Source organism: Lissotriton helveticus, chromosome 11, assembly GCF_964261635.1.
Source record: "Lissotriton helveticus chromosome 11, aLisHel1.1, whole genome shotgun sequence".
NCBI classification, from domain to species: domain Eukaryota; kingdom Metazoa; phylum Chordata; class Amphibia; order Caudata; family Salamandridae; genus Lissotriton; species Lissotriton helveticus.
The window spans coordinates 601,417,436-601,435,621 of record NC_136072.1 but is presented as its reverse complement, the minus strand read 5'-3'; the positions used below and the strand labels follow the sequence as shown (position 1 = coordinate 601,435,621).

At 48.9% G+C, this 18,186-nt stretch overlaps 1 protein-coding gene across 2 annotated transcripts in view; it reads left to right on the top strand.

The window, feature by feature from the left end:
* XRN1 (5'-3' exoribonuclease 1) overlaps positions 1–18,186 on the top strand; it is a 1,049,234-nt gene that overhangs the window by 877,071 nt on the left and 153,977 nt on the right. For both annotated transcript variants that reach the window (XM_078666417.1, XM_078666416.1), the window contains exons 39-40: positions 16,973–17,086; positions 17,185–17,293. In XM_078666417.1, coding sequence (XP_078522543.1) covers positions 16,973–17,086; positions 17,185–17,293 — 223 coding nt within the window. The remainder of the gene's footprint in view (positions 1–16,972; positions 17,087–17,184; positions 17,294–18,186) is intronic.

The following is an 18,186-nucleotide window of genomic DNA, read 5'->3' as shown; positions in this document are numbered from 1 at the left end:
CAGTTGTCCATTATGACTTCTGATGTTGAAAATGGTCTTTCACATCGGCTAGGTCCATGACCGAGCTGCAGACATGTTAAGTATTACATGGGCGAACAACCATCTAAACTTACGTCGCGTGCCATTACAACGCATACGACGTTACGACGCGTGCGTTCACTGCGCACGCCATTACATTGCATATGACATTATAACGCATGCTTTCATACCGATGGGTCGTGCGCCGGGACGGGCTCCGGGAAGGTCGTGCGCCGGGACGGGGAGACAACACTGGAACCACAACGAGAGACCGGTAAGGACGACGCTGGACTCGTAGTGTTTTAGGGTTTAGGGTAGTTGATGGGGAGTGTAGTTGAGTATAGTGTTTTAGGCTTTAGGGGTTAGGGCTTAGGGTTGAGGAAGTAGTATATGGTAGTGTTTTAGGCTTTAGGGCTTAGGGTTAAGAGTGGTGTAGGGTACTGGTTTTGGCTTTAGGGGTTAGGGTTTAGGGTTAATAGTAGTGTAGGGTACTGTTTTTGGCTTTATGGGTTAGGGCTTAGGGTTAAAAGTGGTGTAGGGTACTGTTTTTGGCTTTAGCGGTTAGGGCTCAGGGTTGGAAGGTTTCTATATTAGTGTTTGGGGGCTGTTAGGGAGAATTTTACAGTGTAATTGAATGCGTGGTATTTGTGTGCGTTGAAAAGGTATTTTCAATGCATGTGAAGTGGAATGCGATGTCATGGTTTGCGTGATAAATTCATGTGATGTAACTGTGCATACGATGTAAAAAATGCGATGTAATGACGTGGTGTTTTTGTTTGCTTTGTATCAACATGCATCCATTACATGTTATGTTTTTTTGTAGAGCGCTCGACTCACCAGGAGAGTATCATGGTGCTGAAATCAAAAGCTTCATAGGCCAATCCTGGGTTCTAGAGAATTCAAGACCTTAGGGGGTGGCTTTTATGTACAGGGGCAGGTTGTTCCAGGCTTTAAAAGTGGTTCTGCTTATGCAGGGGATGTGTGCAATTAAAAGTCTGGCTGAACGGAGCTGTCTGGAAGTTTTATGGAAGTTTATGCGATTGTTGAGGTAGGTGGTGTAGTATAGTTCCTATATCCCTGATAGGCTCTGCGCATTGGAATAATATGCACTGTAGATTTAATGTAGGACTGTGGTCAGTATGTTTCTATCGAGTACAATAAACTTAATTGTGTATGTGCCAGCTAACTCAGCGGTCACTAGAAACTTTCTCGAATGAACAAGAAGGGATTAGTCTCTGACAACCGCATAAACATGACAACTTTGTTTCCCTTAGAGTCGGAACAATATCTTCAGAGTCGTGGAAACAATAGATAACCATTTCACTCAGTCAATCGAGCATGCTTTGTTTCTACAGAGTTTGCACAGAAATAGAGAGACGGGCGTTTCAATAAAAGGGTTTATTAAACAGTCTTCTTTCTCATGCAAGAGAGGTGAACTGCTACAATTGTTAGACAGAATGCGAAGTATAATGCGTAAACAGTAATATAAAATAATCCTGTAATAGCATTGTCTGTTGCTATGACATATATAAAAATACATACATAAATAACACAGGCTAAAATACTCAACTGGTGCTTCTAAAATACGCCTACCCCAGTGCACCTAACCTAGGTCTAGTACGAGGGAAGAAGTAGGTGCTGTCTTAGTCTGAGTTTAGTTTTGCCAAGAATTGCCAAAGGTTTCTCTAGATTCTAATCAGCTCCATACCTTAGAATTAGAGAGGTTGGTATCTCTTTCCTGGGAATCGATTTCCCAACACCCCACAAGAGGAGTCAGAATCACTGGAGCTGGATTCTCTGCAAGGAGGATGACCGCTTCTGGTCAGTGCGTCAGCTGGGGAGTTGGCTTCCTTCGGTACTTGCTGTGGCGAGCTGCATCGTGCAAGTAGGTAGTCGAACTGCACTGAACCACACCGTGCTTTGCCATAGCAAGTGAAGGTATATTTATACCTTGAAGGTATTTAGGTATGCCAATATTGACGTAAAAGTCGGGCATATGAATGTCATGAATGAACCCCTAAGGAATAGATGTTCATGCATAATAACTGAGTTCTTGGAGAAATCAATATCCAGGCAAGGGGAAGTCCCTAAAGCTTAAGAGTCTGGTTTTCCACCAATTCGTTGTGACGTAGATGAACGGATGTGAGTAGCCATGTCTGTATTTGGGTAGCATGGACTATGCCTAAATAAGGACTGGAATTCTATACCTATATAAGGGCATGTGAATTATACCTATATAAGGGCATGAATCGGGAAATGCATACAGAATCTAAATCGAAACACAACAGTGGGGCCAGTGTTGTGCACGGCTGTGTGTATATTAATGAGGATTTCAAAGAGTGCTTGTTTTTGGGCTGGAAGCCAGTAGAGGTCTTTGAGTTGTGGGGTAATACTGGTACAGGTTTAACTTGAGTATGAGTCTTTCCACAGAGTTTTGAATGGTCAGTTAAGTGTTGATATTGACAGTGGGCTTTGCTGTAGACCAGCTTGCTGCTTTTGAGGGCCTTTTTGACAGTTCTGCGAGTGTTGGTGGGGAGCCAATTGAAAATCTTTTTGAGCATATTGTGTGTGGAAGCCAGTTATAGTGAGCTGGTTCTTGACTACTACTACAAGGTTCTTTGCATGGATTGACGGGTGGGGTGTAGGTCCGAGTTCAGTGGGCCAGCAGATGGTGTCTTTGCCAAAGATGACTACTTCTGTTTTGTCTGTGCTGAGCTTGAGGCAGTTAGCTTTCAGTCATCCGGCACCTTTAGAGATGCAGGTGGAGAATTTGGTCTGGATGTTAAGCTTTTTGTCTGTCAACCCACCTTACACAACATTCTTCCCAGAAAAGTTGGTGTTGAGGACCTGAGCTTCCTTTTTGCCAAAAGTGGTCACTCCATTTTATGTTAGGCAGGCTGTCACCGTTCCGGCATTCTTTGCCCCACCCCATCCCTCCACTGGGAAAGAGATAGTCCTTTGTTTGAACACTAAAAAGGAATTAAGGTTTTTTGTAGATGACATAAAACACCATTGGCATTGGATGAAAGATCAGCTCTTTGTGGGGTTCTCCAGTGCAATGAAGGGCAAGGTAGTGCATTAGCTGACCATTTCACAATAGAGTGGTGCCAGCATAAATATCTACTATACACTCATATGGACTATGGGCTTGTCATGTGTCCCAGTTAGGCATAGAGGGAAGCACTGCCATTTTTACATGTACACTGGTTCCTTCCTAAAGTTGCCTTCTCTCTCACACAATGACTTTTGCCACACATTTGCAACAGTGACAGTGCGGAGTAGTTTCCAGGAAACTGTACTTGCTTAGAAACCAACATTGCAGGAATACTGTCATGATACCTTGACACACCATGTACAAGGTTAATACATACATTGTGCAAATGTGATTATTTGTTTCGTACATATGGTGACAGAGCGATCTATAACTCCTAAACAATGGCGGCCTGACCAAGATCTCGGCCCAAGGCAAGGATGCCTTTGTTATAAATAAATATCCATTTCCGGGTATTGGCAGAGGAGCGCTTTCTCTACATTCTGATGCTTTGGCTCAACAGCCGGCTGATATCTCTGAGGGGTATCCAGCTTGTGACCACAATGTGGACCTACATTCATTTCCTTCAGGTAGTAGGGGATGGATTATCCAATATGGGGATTCTTGGCAGAACACACACACGCCCTACACACTTAGGTTAGAGGACGCATAGTAGGAGTACTCCATATTTCCATGTTGTTTTAAATGCTTGCAAATAATGACATTGTTTTAGCACAATGGTGGAACTTTTCATTCTGTTTGCTGTCCTAATACATCTAATAACTTTCATTTGCTTCTGTCTATTGATCATTGCAGCACATATATTTTATACAAGAATCATGAGAAAGAGAGCACGAGTGACTGAGCAAAAAGGGTTCTAGATCTGTGACCACGATTCCTGGGGGATTGGGGTTGTCAGGTTCAGTGGTTGCCAAAACCACTTGCTACCCGCCTAGGGTTAGGGGGCTTATGGTGGCACTTAAGCTAGCTGGCCTATAGGACGACATATCCCGAGTGGGTGCATGGAATCATCCTGGCTCCATCCCAAAGGTTATGCTGTCCACAAAGGCCCAGTTCCTACCATAGGGTGGAAGCTATGCGACAGGCTTATTCCACCAGAGCCAAAGTTGCTTCCACTGCACTAGCACGGGAAGTGCCTGACCTTGGATGTGTGTCAGTCGGCTATATGGGCTTTGGTACATAATGTTTGCACTGCACAAATGCGTAAACATTCGGTCCTGCAGGACTTTTTGGTCTGAGCCAATGCACAGACCCACCACGTGGAGAAGTTTTGTTGCCTCTATTCACAAGATGAGGAGTTTGCACTTAGAAGTATCTATCAGAAGAACAAGTTATTTACCTCTGGTAACATTATTTCTAGTGGATACTCTGCCCAACCACAGATTTCACGCCGACCCTCCCATTCCCTAATTTTGTGAACTGGACTTTTTTTCCCTTCTAAACATGTCCCACTTTTTTGCACTTTAGAGATCGGCAGACTGGTCATTACAATTTGCCGATATGCTCTGCGTCTGCCGGTACGGACAGCCTGAGGCATCAACTGACACCAGCACGCAAGGGTGGCCCTATTTGTGTCTCTGCTAGTCACTTCTGGAGCCAAACAACATTGACTACCAGAGCGCAAGAGAACTGCTTTAAAGTTTCCGGATGCAGTCTGACACCAAGGAAATAGTCAGAAGGTAAAGAATCTGTGGTGAGTATCCACCAGAAAGATTGTTAATGAGAGTAAGTAACTTGCTTATTCATCCGGAGATTAACAAAAAAATATATCCTCAAACGTCTTCTTAGCTACTGTAGCTCTCTAGCACCACCAGGCTCTGGTCTCCAGTGGAATATTTTAAACCAGGGCAAGCGTTTTCTGAACCTAATGCAGATGCAAAGTCATACCAATGACAGAGTACACTATATATAATGGGTATATCAATTAAAGACCGGGACTACTGTGCCAACCCTTACAGGCTGTAGCTTGAGACAACATTGGCAACTTACCAGCCTCCATGAGATGAGGAGCTAGACTCTGCCTTCCAAGAGGAGCTAACCTGATAGAAGCTCGACTACTTGGAGAATCTGCATGAAGAACATATTAGTGGGCTGAGGTTCCACAGAAGCCATACAATCCCCACAACCCACTTGGCCATCAAAAGAATAAACCAGGAACTGCAAAATTGAATTGTGGCGCAGAATAGCTGCCTAGTGTTTAGGAACACTTGGAACTCTGTAGTGGATTTGGCCTACTAGTGCATCTGTCCCAATGAAATACCTCCCAGTGTAGTGTAGTTCCTATATTCCCACTAGGCTCTGCGCATTGGAATAATATATCCTGTAGTTTAGACGTAGGACTGAGTTCGACTAGGTCTCCACCGAATCTATTGGACTTAATTGTGAGTGCCAGCTAGCTCGGAGGTCACTAGAAACTTTCTCGAATTCACAAGAAGGGATTAGTTTCCGACAACCGCATAAACATGACAACTTTGTTTCCCAAGAATTAGAAATCAATCTCTAGAGTCACGGAAACAATAGATAGCTATTTTACTCAGTCAGTCGTGCATGCTTTGTTTCACCAGAGGTGCTGAGAAAATGGAGAGACGGGCGTTTTCAATAAAAAGTATTTATTGAACAGTCTTCTTTCTCGAGCATAAGAAATGTACTGCTACAATTGTAATACTGGTTATAAAGTACAAGGCATATAATACGATAAGTATTATAAGGTAGTACTGTAAAGGGGGGGCGTGGCCGGCCAGAAAACATGGTGGAAGTGCCCGAGTAGAGCTCCGTCCAACGATCCCCTAATTATTCTCCACTTACCCTGCAGAGGTGTTCATTTGTGCCTGTGTTGTCGGAACTGGTGAGGGGGCACAGCGGGGAGCCTGTGGAGCCTGGCGGATCTCGGCTCGGGGCTGCGGTTACAAGAGGCGGGCGGAGGAACCGAGACCCGCGCCGGAGAGGCGCGAAAATCGTCCTGGGGCCTGGCGGCTGTTAACTGAGCTGGATACCGCTGTGTTCGGGACCCCGCCGCCCTGTGAGTCCCGACGAGAGCCCGGTGCTGCCGGGAGGAGTGCACAGAGAAGGCGACAGGCAGCCGGGTGAGACAGCGTGAGCTGAAGACGCGGCGGCCCCTGCGGCCTGCGGAGACTGGGACCTAGCGCCGAGCCGTGAGTTAGTGGGGCCCTGTGGATGCACCGACTGCGGGGCGGCCGGCGCAGGGGATCACCGGACACTACCGAGCGGCCCACACGGTGAGGAGCGGGGTGACCGGGTGGAGCCCCGTGGAGGAGACGCCGCATGGTGAAGGGGGCAGCTCTGAGGCGCTAGGACGGTGATCGCGGGGCCCAGAGGCCTTGGACGGAGGACTGAGTGTCCGGACGCTGCACGCTGCAATTTGGGACTACCTCACTGCTCCCGCCCAGTCAGCCTGTGAAGCCCGGGGCCCAGTGCTCGGCCTGATTCGCGCTGGGGGAGCCGGGTTTGAAGCTGCCTTGGGGGTGATTGCGAGGAGAGGCCGCCTGGATGGTGGCGGCGGCCAGGGGGGTGCGTTCCTGGGCTGGTCGCGACCTGGCGATACCCTGACCGGCACAGTGCAGGAGCAAGGCGGTGTGTGGGTTGTGGTGGCAACGGTGGCAGCCCGTCGCTGTAAGCATTTGTAGCCAACAGCGCTGCCAGGTTTGGAGCCCCACTGGTCGTGACCCTTTGGAGCACGCAGTGTACCTGCAGCCTGACATACCGAGGCCTGGGCGCCATCTTGGACTTGGTGCAGGTGACATCTTAGCTGCTGCTGCTCCCGGAGGGGTGCTGCTCTGCTGATTGAAGATTACTGTAGGCGCCCCTGGGGTCGGCGTTCGATATTTGGTGCTGCGGCCCTGACGGAACAGGCGCCTAGTGCACGTGGACTACGTACCTTGTCGCGACTGGTGCCACTGGTCTGGTGAAGCGGCTTCCCGTACGCGACCCGGGCCATCACGGTCAGCAGACCTGGCTCTAGAGGAGGTCTCAACGTTCTACACGGACAGCAAGTACTCGGGATTGTGCTGGGCGCGCCGAGCCCATATTCCCATGCACCTGAGACCCCTAGAGCCTAGGTACGCGTCAAGGGCAAGAGTCACTACTTGGTAAGGTGACCCACTCGCAAGAATCCCCGGAGTCAGGGCGGACGGCGCAATCCCCTCAGAGACAGACGACACTACGCCTGGCAGAGATAGCCAGTTTCTTTGTGCGGCCTCCTCCCGCCGCCGCCGGCGCAGCGACTGATTCAGGTGCCGCGGTTCTTGCTCTATTACCTGGCGGCGCGGCACCGCGCGTGGATGCCTACGGCGCAGCAACTGGCGATGGGCAGGCTCAGGGTTAAATCCCAAACCAAGCAGCAACCGGCTGGCGATTTGGGCTCCATGCAGGAGCACCTGCGAGTCAGCATGGAGCCGGCGGCAACCCTGGCAGCCAAAATGGACTCTGTTCTGGCGGCAGTGGAGCTCATTGGAACCACTTTGGAGCAAACTAAAGTGTCCCTAGAAGCCCGGATAGACCAGGTCACCTCTGACTTCACCCTGCTGCATGCGGACTACCGTAAGCTGTCGGACACTGTTGCTACGCAACGGCAATCGATCCAAGAACTGCAACCTGTGGTGCAAAATCACACTTCCGCACTGCAAGATTTGACTGACAGGGTTCACATGCTAGAGGACCGCATTGAGGACGCGGAAGGGCGCTCTCGACGCAGTAACGTCCGGGTGGTTGGATTACCGGAAGGGAAAGAGGGGAAGGACCCGGAGCTGTATACCGAGAATTTGCTGCGGGAGCTTTTGCCTCGGGGGACGCTCTCCTCACACTTTGTGGTAGAGAGAGCACACAGAGTGCCAACACAGGCTCCGCGACCTGGAGCACTGCTCCACTCATTCCTTTTCAAGCTTCTCAACTACCGTGACCGTGAGGTGGTGCTTCGTGAAACCAGAAAGCTGGGGGATCTCAAAGTGGGGAACAGTCGAGTAATGTTTTTCCCAGACTATACGGCAGCGGTGCAGAGGAGGCGAAGCACATACATGGCCGTGAAGAGTCAGCTGAGAGACCTGGGTCTACCTTATTCCCTGCTGTTCCCCTCCAGCCTCCGTGTGACCTCTAAAGACGGGGCCCGCTTCTTCGATACTCTATCAGATGTCTGGGACTGGCTGGAGGAGACCGGACAATGGTCAGGAACGAGGCCCGGAGGAAGGCGAATGGCCGGTGCAGCGGTCAAGGAGCCGAAGAAAGAGGGGGCTCGTCGTGGTACGGGCCTGGGCCAGGTTGCTCCTAGCCCGGTGAAGATGCGACTAGAACGACAAGAGGCACTTGAAGCGGTTGCGACACTGGGAGTGGTGAACTCTGATGTCCGCTCGGACACTCGACCGCACAGTGACCTGGACATGAGCGGTTCGTCTTCCCCATCCACTGTGCTCTCGGAAGATATGGGCATGCCCGTTGGGACGCCCCAGACGGCTGACCAGATTCTGTGACTGTGCAATGGACTTCGGTGGCCAGGCAGTAGCTCCTGTCTCTGACTGTTCTCTTATCTATATCCTTCTACTGCTGTTGTTTTGCGCATTTCTGCTATGTACTTTTAGCCAAATGTGCGCGCTCTGCCCTGCGCGGCTGTGCAGCTTAGTGCATGCAGGCGGTTTCCTGGGCTCGTGATTCAGCGGCGCTGGGCGATCACTCCACGCGGGGCTCCCCTATCCGGGTCTTGTACAGACTCCACGCGCTTTCCACCCTAACATTCCTTGAGCACCTCTGGGACACTTGGGGGTCCGAGATTGGGGCGCAGCATGGTTTGATTGTTGGCTGCGCGTTCACCCATATAACCATTGCGCTGGGTTCACACAAAACCAAGCAGTAGTTTAATTTTTGGTTTGGACGTATGCCCCTTTGGGAACTCGCCCATTTTGTTACACTGTTTGCAAATGTTCACATGTTTCGGACGCGACGCACAGACTCCCCCCTTCTTAGTGGCACCCACGGGTTCCCCCCCCCGAGGCGCTCCCCTGGCCCTGGTTAGGAGGGCTATGTCCTGACACATGACGCACACTAACATCATGACGTGGAACATCCGCGGTATGCACACCCCATCACGTCGCTACTCTGTCTTCTCCTATTTACAGCGACACGCGGTGGGGGATTGCCCTTCTCCAGGAGACGCACATGACCCAAGCGGAATTGGACAGGCTCCGCAGGCGCTGTAGGGGGCAACTCTATGGTATGAGCTTTTCTGCACGGCGCACTGATTTGGGTGAGGGCGGGTGTCCCCTTCATTTGTACAGAGGCTCAGGTGGACCCAGAGGGGAGGTACTCCTTAGTGCGGGGGCGACTGAATGGTCAGGAAGTCCTGCTGGGATCCCTATATGCTCCCAACACGGATCAGCTCTCCTTCCTAGCGAGCTTAAACCACATTCTTCATCCGTACGCTGGGCTCCCCTGGTTAATTGGCGGGGACTTTAACCTGATACTAGATGCACCCCTAGACAGATCCTTTCCTCCCCTCTGGGTCACAACGGTAATGTCGAATGCACAGGCGTTCGGGGACTGGCTCTCACACTGGGGGGGTATGATTTATGGCGAGTGCAGCACCCTGTAGATAAAGTATACTCCTACTACTCACCAGTCCACGACTTACATGTCTGGTTAGATCGCATAATTGGCTCCCAATCACTGCTTCGCTCCTGGCCAAGTCAGAATATCTGGGTAGGACACACTCAGATCATAATCCTCTATGGTTCCAAATCAGCTGGGAGGCGGATCGGCCGCCTGTACCCACGTGGAGGCTGCAGCCTGCTGCGCTCGAGGATGCTGAGTTCCACTCTTCGCTGAGCACAGCCCTCCTAGCCTACTTCGAAGACAACGTGGGGACAGCGAGCGACCCCATGGTGGAATGGGATGCGCACAAAGCAGCCATTCGCGGGCACTGCATGGGCGCCACGTGGAACTTCCGTAAAACCTGTCTGCTTCCCTGACGCGCCTGGAGTCCGAGCTCTTGCGGTACGAGAGGGAGTGTGAGGGGGTTGGGGGGCACTCCCGCACGCTGAGCGACCTCCGTGGACATGCGGCCCTCATGGAGCAGCTAAGATGCCACAACTACGCGGCGCATACGGCCAGAACACATGCCAGGGCGGACAGGGCGGGTCGGCTGCTGGCCTGGTTAATACAAAAAGCGGGCCACGGTGTCCCGATAGGAGCCATCTGCACAAGGGGAGGGGAGATCGTTTACAAGCAGCGCGAAATACATCAAGCCCTGACTGATCACTACAAGCAGTTATACATGGCCCGCGGCACTGGCCCCAGACACATGCTGGATGAGTTTCTGGACGCTGTTACTTTGCCCGCGGCCACCGCGGAGCACAGGGAGGCACTTAATGCCCCCCTAGCGCTGGAGGAAGTGGTAGACGTGATTCAAGCCTTAGCGACGGGGAAAACCCCAGGACCAGATGGCCTGCCAGCCGAATACTACAAGGCAAACAGGGAAATTTTGGCGCCCCTACTCCTTCAGCTGTATAACACAGCGATTGACGCAGGCTCGTTCCCCCCCGTCAATGCGAGAAGCATTCCTGGTATCCCTGCCCAAACCGGATAGAGACCCTACAGTCTTGGGTTCCTATCGGCCATTGGCAATGCTCAACGTAGACTATAAAATCTTTGCAAAACTACTTGCAGAGTGTTTGGCGCCAGTGGTCCCCCACTTAATCCATTCAGATCAAAATGGGTTTGTGCCAGCGAGGTCCACGTCTCTGAACCTTAGGAGGTACTTCAGGGTAGCGGCGGAGGCAACGAGGAAATGGCCAAGGGTAGGATGCCTGGTGTTAGACCTGGAAAAGGCCTTTGACTGCCTGGAGTGGGGCTACCTGTCGGTGGTTCTAGAGGGATTCGAGCTGGATGCTGGCTTCTTGCAGATGGTAGACCTCCTATATCGAAATCCAGTAGTCCGCGTACGCTTGGGACCATACGTCTCGGAGGCAGTGGCGGTGGGCAGGGGCACTCAGCAGGGGTGTCCTCTGTCACCGCTGCGGTTTGCACTGGCCATGGAGCCTCTGGCTGCGGCCATGAGGCAGACCCTGGGGGACGGCATTCCCCTGGGTGATGCTACCCATCAGGTATCATTATATGCTGATGACCTGTTGGTGTTTGTGAGGGACGTGGGATGCATACCGGAACAACTGACCCAACTGCTGAGTCGCTTTGCAGCTGTCTCAGGGCTGCGGGTGAATGCTGGCAAGTCTTGCCTCTATGCATTTGGAAGCGGGGTGGATGACCCGGGGTACTGCCTTGACGGCACGAGAGTCCAATGGCAGGCTGACACCTTTAAGTATTTGGGGATTCAGATTTACCGTCAGCCGGCTGATTTATTTGACGGAAATTTGGGCCGGGCGGTGGCAGCGGTCAGATCTCAGATATGTTTCTAGTCCACGCTCTAGCTGACGCCCACGGGCAGAGTGGCCCTTGCTAAAATGGTTATGCTCCCCCGCCTCCTATACTATTTTATTAACCTTCCCCTATTTATACCAACCTCCTTCTTCTCCACACTAAACAAGGTCCTACGAGACTTTATCTGGGGCGCGTCCGGCACCGGCTGGCGCTAGGGAAACTGTTCCTACCTACGAACAGGGGTGGATTAGCCGCTCCCTGTTTTGACCACTACTATTAGGCCGCGCAGCTCCAATGGTTTGCCCGCTGGCTGGCAGATAGGGGGAGAGAGGACACGGCCACTGGAGAGCCGCCATACACTCTGGAGCGTGTCACGAAGCTCTTTCACCCACTGGCGGCACCTGAGTGACCCGCCCCGCTGCTGTTGGCGATAGCGTACAAATGCTTCTGCTGAGCACTGTTCCTCACGAGAAAGATGCCTCCCTACGCACCTGCGATACCCTTGGAGGGCTCACCGGGCGGAGAGGGGGTCCACACACGCCCCATGTTAGAACAGTGGCAGGAGGCAGACGTTCAGACACTAGGTGACCTCTACAGGGATGGCACACTGACGCCTTATGAGACGCTGGTCTCTGGCGATGGGCTTCCCCCAGGGGGGTTCCTACTGCATCGCTCGCTAATAGCAAGATTGACGGCCAGGTGGGGAGATGTCACGGCAGAGCCTGAGCAACATCTAACCATGCAATATCTTCACGTTATGGGCAGGGGCAGGCACCTGGTCAGGTGGTTCGCCGCGTCCCTGCGGACACACACGGAGCTCAGTTTGGCCCCACTTCGAGGCAAATGGGAACAGGATCTGGGACGGGCACTAGCCGATAAAGTAAGGGAGAAAATCCTGAAAAGTCCAGTGCGCATCCCCAGAAACATGCGCTTTCGTCAGATTCAGCTCTATGTTCATAGGGCCTATCTCACACCTGCATTAATAAATAAGTATTTTCATAGGTCTGACGCGTCCTGCCCCAGGTGCGGGGATGTGGGAGCAGATCTTCTCCATCTCTTGTGGAACTGTCCCAGGCTGGGTACTTACTGGAGTGACATCAGTGAGCTGCTCAGGAACTGCACTGGGCGTACTATCCCTTTTAACTGGCCTGAATACCTTCTACACCACTTCCAGAGGCCACCCAAAGACAAGGTGTTGTCCCGGTTCCTAGACCTGGGGATGGTGGTGGCAACGCGCCTTCCCACGAGGAGATGGAAAGCGCAGGACCCGCCTGGCGTGCGGGCATGGACCTCCACCTTCCAGGCATGGGCCCGAGCGGAGTGTACCGCCATGCGCCGGGAGGAAACGGTGGGGCTTCGCAAGGAACCAATGGCAGAGCTCTGGGAGCACATGCTTAACGCCCTACAGCCACCAGAAAGTAGCGCGGATGCGGGGGCTGCACGGGATTAGATAGGCACTACGGGGTTGGAGTAGACCGCGAGATGTTTCCATGTCCGGACATTGCGCATACTGCCCTGCTGCGATGTACAGGCTTATCATATAAGAACAATTGTGGCTGGGGGGCCGGGGGGGAGGGGGGGGGGGGGGGGAGAGGAAAGAGATAAACATGAATGTATGTCTGTGCTCATGTCGCAGTTCGCTTTGCATTTTCTTTTTATTCTATAGTTGTTACAAAACATCATCTCTGTATGCAGGTCTGGGATAGGCAGACTTCTTACGTTGCAGTTAGCCCCAGGCGCTTACCCTTAATTGATGAAATACCTATATGCAATGTTGTGGTGCCTAATTGATATGTTATTCTACAGTCAACTGAATTTTTGACATCACCAAGTGAATGAGTTATATGAAATGCTGCACCTATTGTGCTGTTAAAACTCTAAATGCTAATAAACAGATTTGACACAAAAAAAAATAAGGTAGTACTGTAAAAGCATGATATGGTTTCTAAGCCATAAAATACATAAAATACATACAGTGATAAAATAATGACTAAAAGTACTCAACTGGTGCTTCTGAAATACGCCTACCCCGGTGTGCCTAACCTAAGTCTAGTACAAGGGAAGAAGTAAGTGAGGTGTAGCTTAAGTTTAGTATTCTTTGCCAAGAATCTATTCCAAGAATTCTCTTAAGGGTCTAATCAGCTCCGTACCTTGGTTTTAGAATGAAGGAGGTCTTGTATCTCTCTCTCAGGACTCGATTTCCCAGCAACCCGTAAGGGTAGCCTGGAAACACTGGAGCTGGATTTCTCTGCAGGAGAAAAGACAGCGCCTCTCAGTGCGTCAGCTGGAGGGTCGGCTTTCTTCGGCACTTGCTGCTGCAGGGCGTCAGGCAAGTAGATAGTCGAATTGCTCCAAACCGTCGTGTGTTTGTCTGGGCAAATGTAGGCATATTTATACCTTGAAGGTGCCGAGTTTGACGTATGATTGGACATAATAACGTCACTCAAAGACTCAGTTCTTTAAAAACTCCATGATTTCCTAGATAAATTATTATTCAGGCGAGGGGAAGTCCCTAGCTGCTGAAGGCGGGTTTTTCTAAGAAATCGTTGTTGATTCTCGGAACTTAGTGGAAGTAGCCAGGCCGTATTTGGGCTGCATAGGCTCAGTCTAAATATGGTAATGATTTCTATGCCTATATAAGGATCGGGTAATTTATACCTATATATGGGCATGAATCGGGAAAATTACACTAGGGTCCTATATTCCTACACAACACCAGACATTCCTTAGCTGATTGTGATTTGAACTGCGTCAAGCTGAATGCAGTTGGATATACTTCTTGTCATCATTGACTTCAACAACTGGATTGCTCTACTGACTTCCTTCGTTGTGTTTTTGGGTGGAGGATGTTTTTTGAGCAGCATCTTTTTTTGGGTGTTGGCAAATTAGGAGCTGAGAAGGCTTCGCCAAATTGAGTTGTTCAGTTGGGTTCCATAGCTTGGTCCAGAGATCTCATATGTGTATCTCTTAAAGAAACTTTAATCCCTTAGAGGAGAGGAGAAAAGCTCCTACAAATACCAAGATGTCCACAGCTCCAGAAAATCTGTATCCTACCACCAAGCAGGAGGGGCTTTAAAAATGTTTGGAGGTCATATCTCATTGCCAGAAAGTGCTAGCACCTTCTCGTTTTTTGCTTGCAAGTTCTTTTTAACTGATTAATCTACCTGCTGTTAATAATAACAAATTTCTGTATTAACACATGTACTGTACATAGAAGTTATTGAGTGTGATTTGATGTGTCATACTCATTGTGTATTTGAATTTAATTTGTAACCCCTACCTCCTCCAAGAGCGTTTCACTGCTCTTGGTTGTCAGTCTGAAATGCAGTACTAATGTGGCCCTGGGACACCAGTGGTTAAGGACAGTACATTCACATATACTTTGTAGTTGTCGCCCACTGCTCCTGGACCACGGGAAAATGCCTCACATATGCAGTTTAGATATGTATTTGCATCCTTGACTGTACTCCCATTCTGACAGCCACAATCTTGCACAAGGCAGATCTCTTCTATGGGCAGCGTAATATGTCACCTTCTTTGGTAGCTTACTCTAACTTTAATTGTAAAGCTGTAAGGGGGGCACATCCACTTTTACTATCTCTGAACTCATTTACCTGCTCGATAAAGAACTAGCATTGAAAGCAACTCCGATAGTCTCCTAATTTACTGTACCAAAGTTAGACTCTGTTACTGGTTGTTTCATTGAAAGATAATGCTCTCTTTTTCTTGCCACCTGTCTTAATCTTTACCTTGTGTCTGTCATTTATAAATGATATTACTTTAAATCCTCCAATATCGATTGCTTCTGAGACTTGTGCTATTAGATACTTTCCCTGCTGTTGGGTACGATCCTGACCAACTATCAAATGACACCTTTATGAACTACTGCTAATGTGTTTCATTGACACAGTTCTCTCTTGATCAAGAGAGGATGGCATGCACCATCTGATTCTCCTCAGCCTTGGTTTTTACGTATGCTGTACTGTAGGCTCTCCAGACATCTGCTTTCCAGGCAAGGTTCAGCTATTTATGACATTATTTCTCCTGTTATTTTTTATCAACAAAGATGTTCCGTAGCAAATTTTTTCATCTGGGTCGAAGTCTGTTTGCCCCAACTTTGTTTATCTTGGACATGCCATATTTCCACATTTTAAACCGTGCGCCATCTTTGTAGTGAAAATGAATGTCTAATGGCGATCTGGCTTGCATGTCCTGCCTTGTTCATGGCCTCCATACTAATGGTTTGGCAGTTAGTCTGGAAATAATTCAAGGGCTCTGAGGAAAGGAACAATACAATTGACTGTAGCGTTATCACTGAAGGACAGGGCTTATATTTCACTTTCCAATGACAAGATAACCAAAATTCAGTCCTCCTCACTGTAGATACAGTGTGGGGATAATAGGTGTCTGGTATGACTAAGGTCACTGTTACAGAAAGTCCTTCAGACACACTATTGGATGCGACTTCTCCTAGTGCAGTCCCTATAGTTAAGTGACCACATTTCTGCTCAGGTCAATATTAACCCTCTTGTTGGGACAGCTACACCTAAGGTCTACCCTACCAAGGGATGTTCATAGCATAAAGTTTTTTCATTGAAATTCCTAGCACCTCTGTCGAGTAGTTTTTTTTGTGCCAGTCTAGTTTTCAGAGTTATTGTATTCCTTGATCTCATTCTTTACCTTGAGCTAAATACCTTCTGACCGCACTCCCCACACTCAATCAACATTATTGTTCTCTTTCTCTTCCACGTCAGTCTGGGAGTAGATACGTAACATGAAGGTCATGTACCTGGTTCCTCCACTAGATGCACTTTCTTTGTCTAGGTCCTGACAAAGAGTGATAATCAAGATGATGCATATGATCGGTGTGTTGAATTCAAACCTTCATTTCCCCTTGATCAGGATCATTTAAGTGGTATTCTTCCCCTTATGACAACGTTTTTTGAATATTTATTTTGAATTGACTGTTGTTTTATTAAAGGAATTCAGAATTGTCATCCTAAGTGCATGGGCAACTGCTTGAACAGGCTACAGGTCATTGTGTGACACATTGATGTTAGTTCAGATATGCCTACAAACCCAAGGCAGTAGCACTTTCTTTCAAGGAACTTGGTTCACCCTCACTCATCTGCTGTGGCAGGGAGTGGCTTTTTAAAGGCAGTCCTAAAAAAGGTGAAGATTAAGTAGCAGTCTATGTGGTAAAAAAAGGCCAAATACATATTCCTGGTAAGCTGTTTCTGCCATTACATTCCATGACCATGCAAATGTATAATTCATTAGCATACATGTAACGAGTGTACGCCAAGAGCTATGTTATTCAAAGTTCTCTGTTGCGTATATCTGTTCTCTTAATGCTGCTGTTTTTGTTTTTCAATATTTTTATTTGTTTAAAGTATCTCTCATCCAATATTTTGCTGCCATACAAAACACTGAAATAAATTGCTGGGTAACGTATTTAGTTCGATATGTTAGTGCAGGCTCTCATTGCCAATGTAGTTAATGTTTCTATTTTGTTGATTCCGACAGGCAATGACTGTGTGCCAGGTAACTCTATCTAATGGCCTGATTACCCATGGACCTCCATGCCACTCTGAAAATGAAGCCAAGGAGAAAGCTGCATTGTTTGCTCTTCAAAGATTGGTAATACAATTCAATGTTGTAATTTCCATTTTTCGTGTACAAATTTGTGTGTGTTCTATGCACCAAGAGGTTAACTTTTTTTATACTCTTGTATGCAGAGCGCTTTCGGAATGAATTTTCCATTGCCTCCACTGTTTCCAAATTTTCAAGCCATGGGAGCTACTTTACCACCGGGACCCGTTCCACACTCATTTCCCCAGTCTGCTGGTATGTCAGGGTGTATATTTTATCAGAACATTTGATTTAATGCTTAATTGTTTTATTTCTCACATTTTATTGGTACTACAGTTAATGTTATGTCATCTTAATAAATACCTCTGGACCATTATCTCCTAGTAATCCTACTCAACAAAGCTCCTGTCATCCTAGCTAGCATCTCATATTTAGTCTTCTCAGTTACGAACAGAACTGACTAGTACATTTTCTTCTTATCTAATTATTTTTTTGACAGATATTATTGTAGTATTCAAATAAGGCGACTACTAAGGGAAGCTTACATTTGAAATATGTGACATTTTGTCTGAAGGCTGACATGCGATGAGTGAAAGTTTTGTAAGCTCTTCTGTGTACTCTCTTCTATGCTTCTTCTATCCTGGCTGCACCAAAGTTCCTTTTTAATCAGTGAAGTAGTATATCTGAAAGAGACACGTTAGTGATAGATTCCTTACCTTAGAATATCCCCAGGCGTCAGACTGGATCCGGAATTTTTTTGCGTAGCAGTACCCTTGCGCGTCGGTAGGCGTTGTCTGCGGCTCCGCGTCCGTCGTCGGCGTCGTGGGCGCCGTGATGATGTCGTCGGAGTACCTAGAAGCCGCCTCCGCGTGCTGACGTCAGTTCTTCTTTTTTCCGCGCCAGCAGCGCATATCCGAAAAAAGTGGTACCTTAGTCACTTTTTGACTATAACTTTTTGATCTTTTGTTCTTTCTTTTCGAAGTCTTCGACTCCGAACGGTGCCGGTAGGGATGCCAGGTTTCAAGCCCTGTGAGGATTGCGACCGACGGATGTCGGTCACCGACCCTCACCGTCGGTGTCTCTACTGTCTCGGCGTTGACCTCGACGACAAGGCCTGTTCCGACTGCCGGGCCCTGACTACGAAGGCT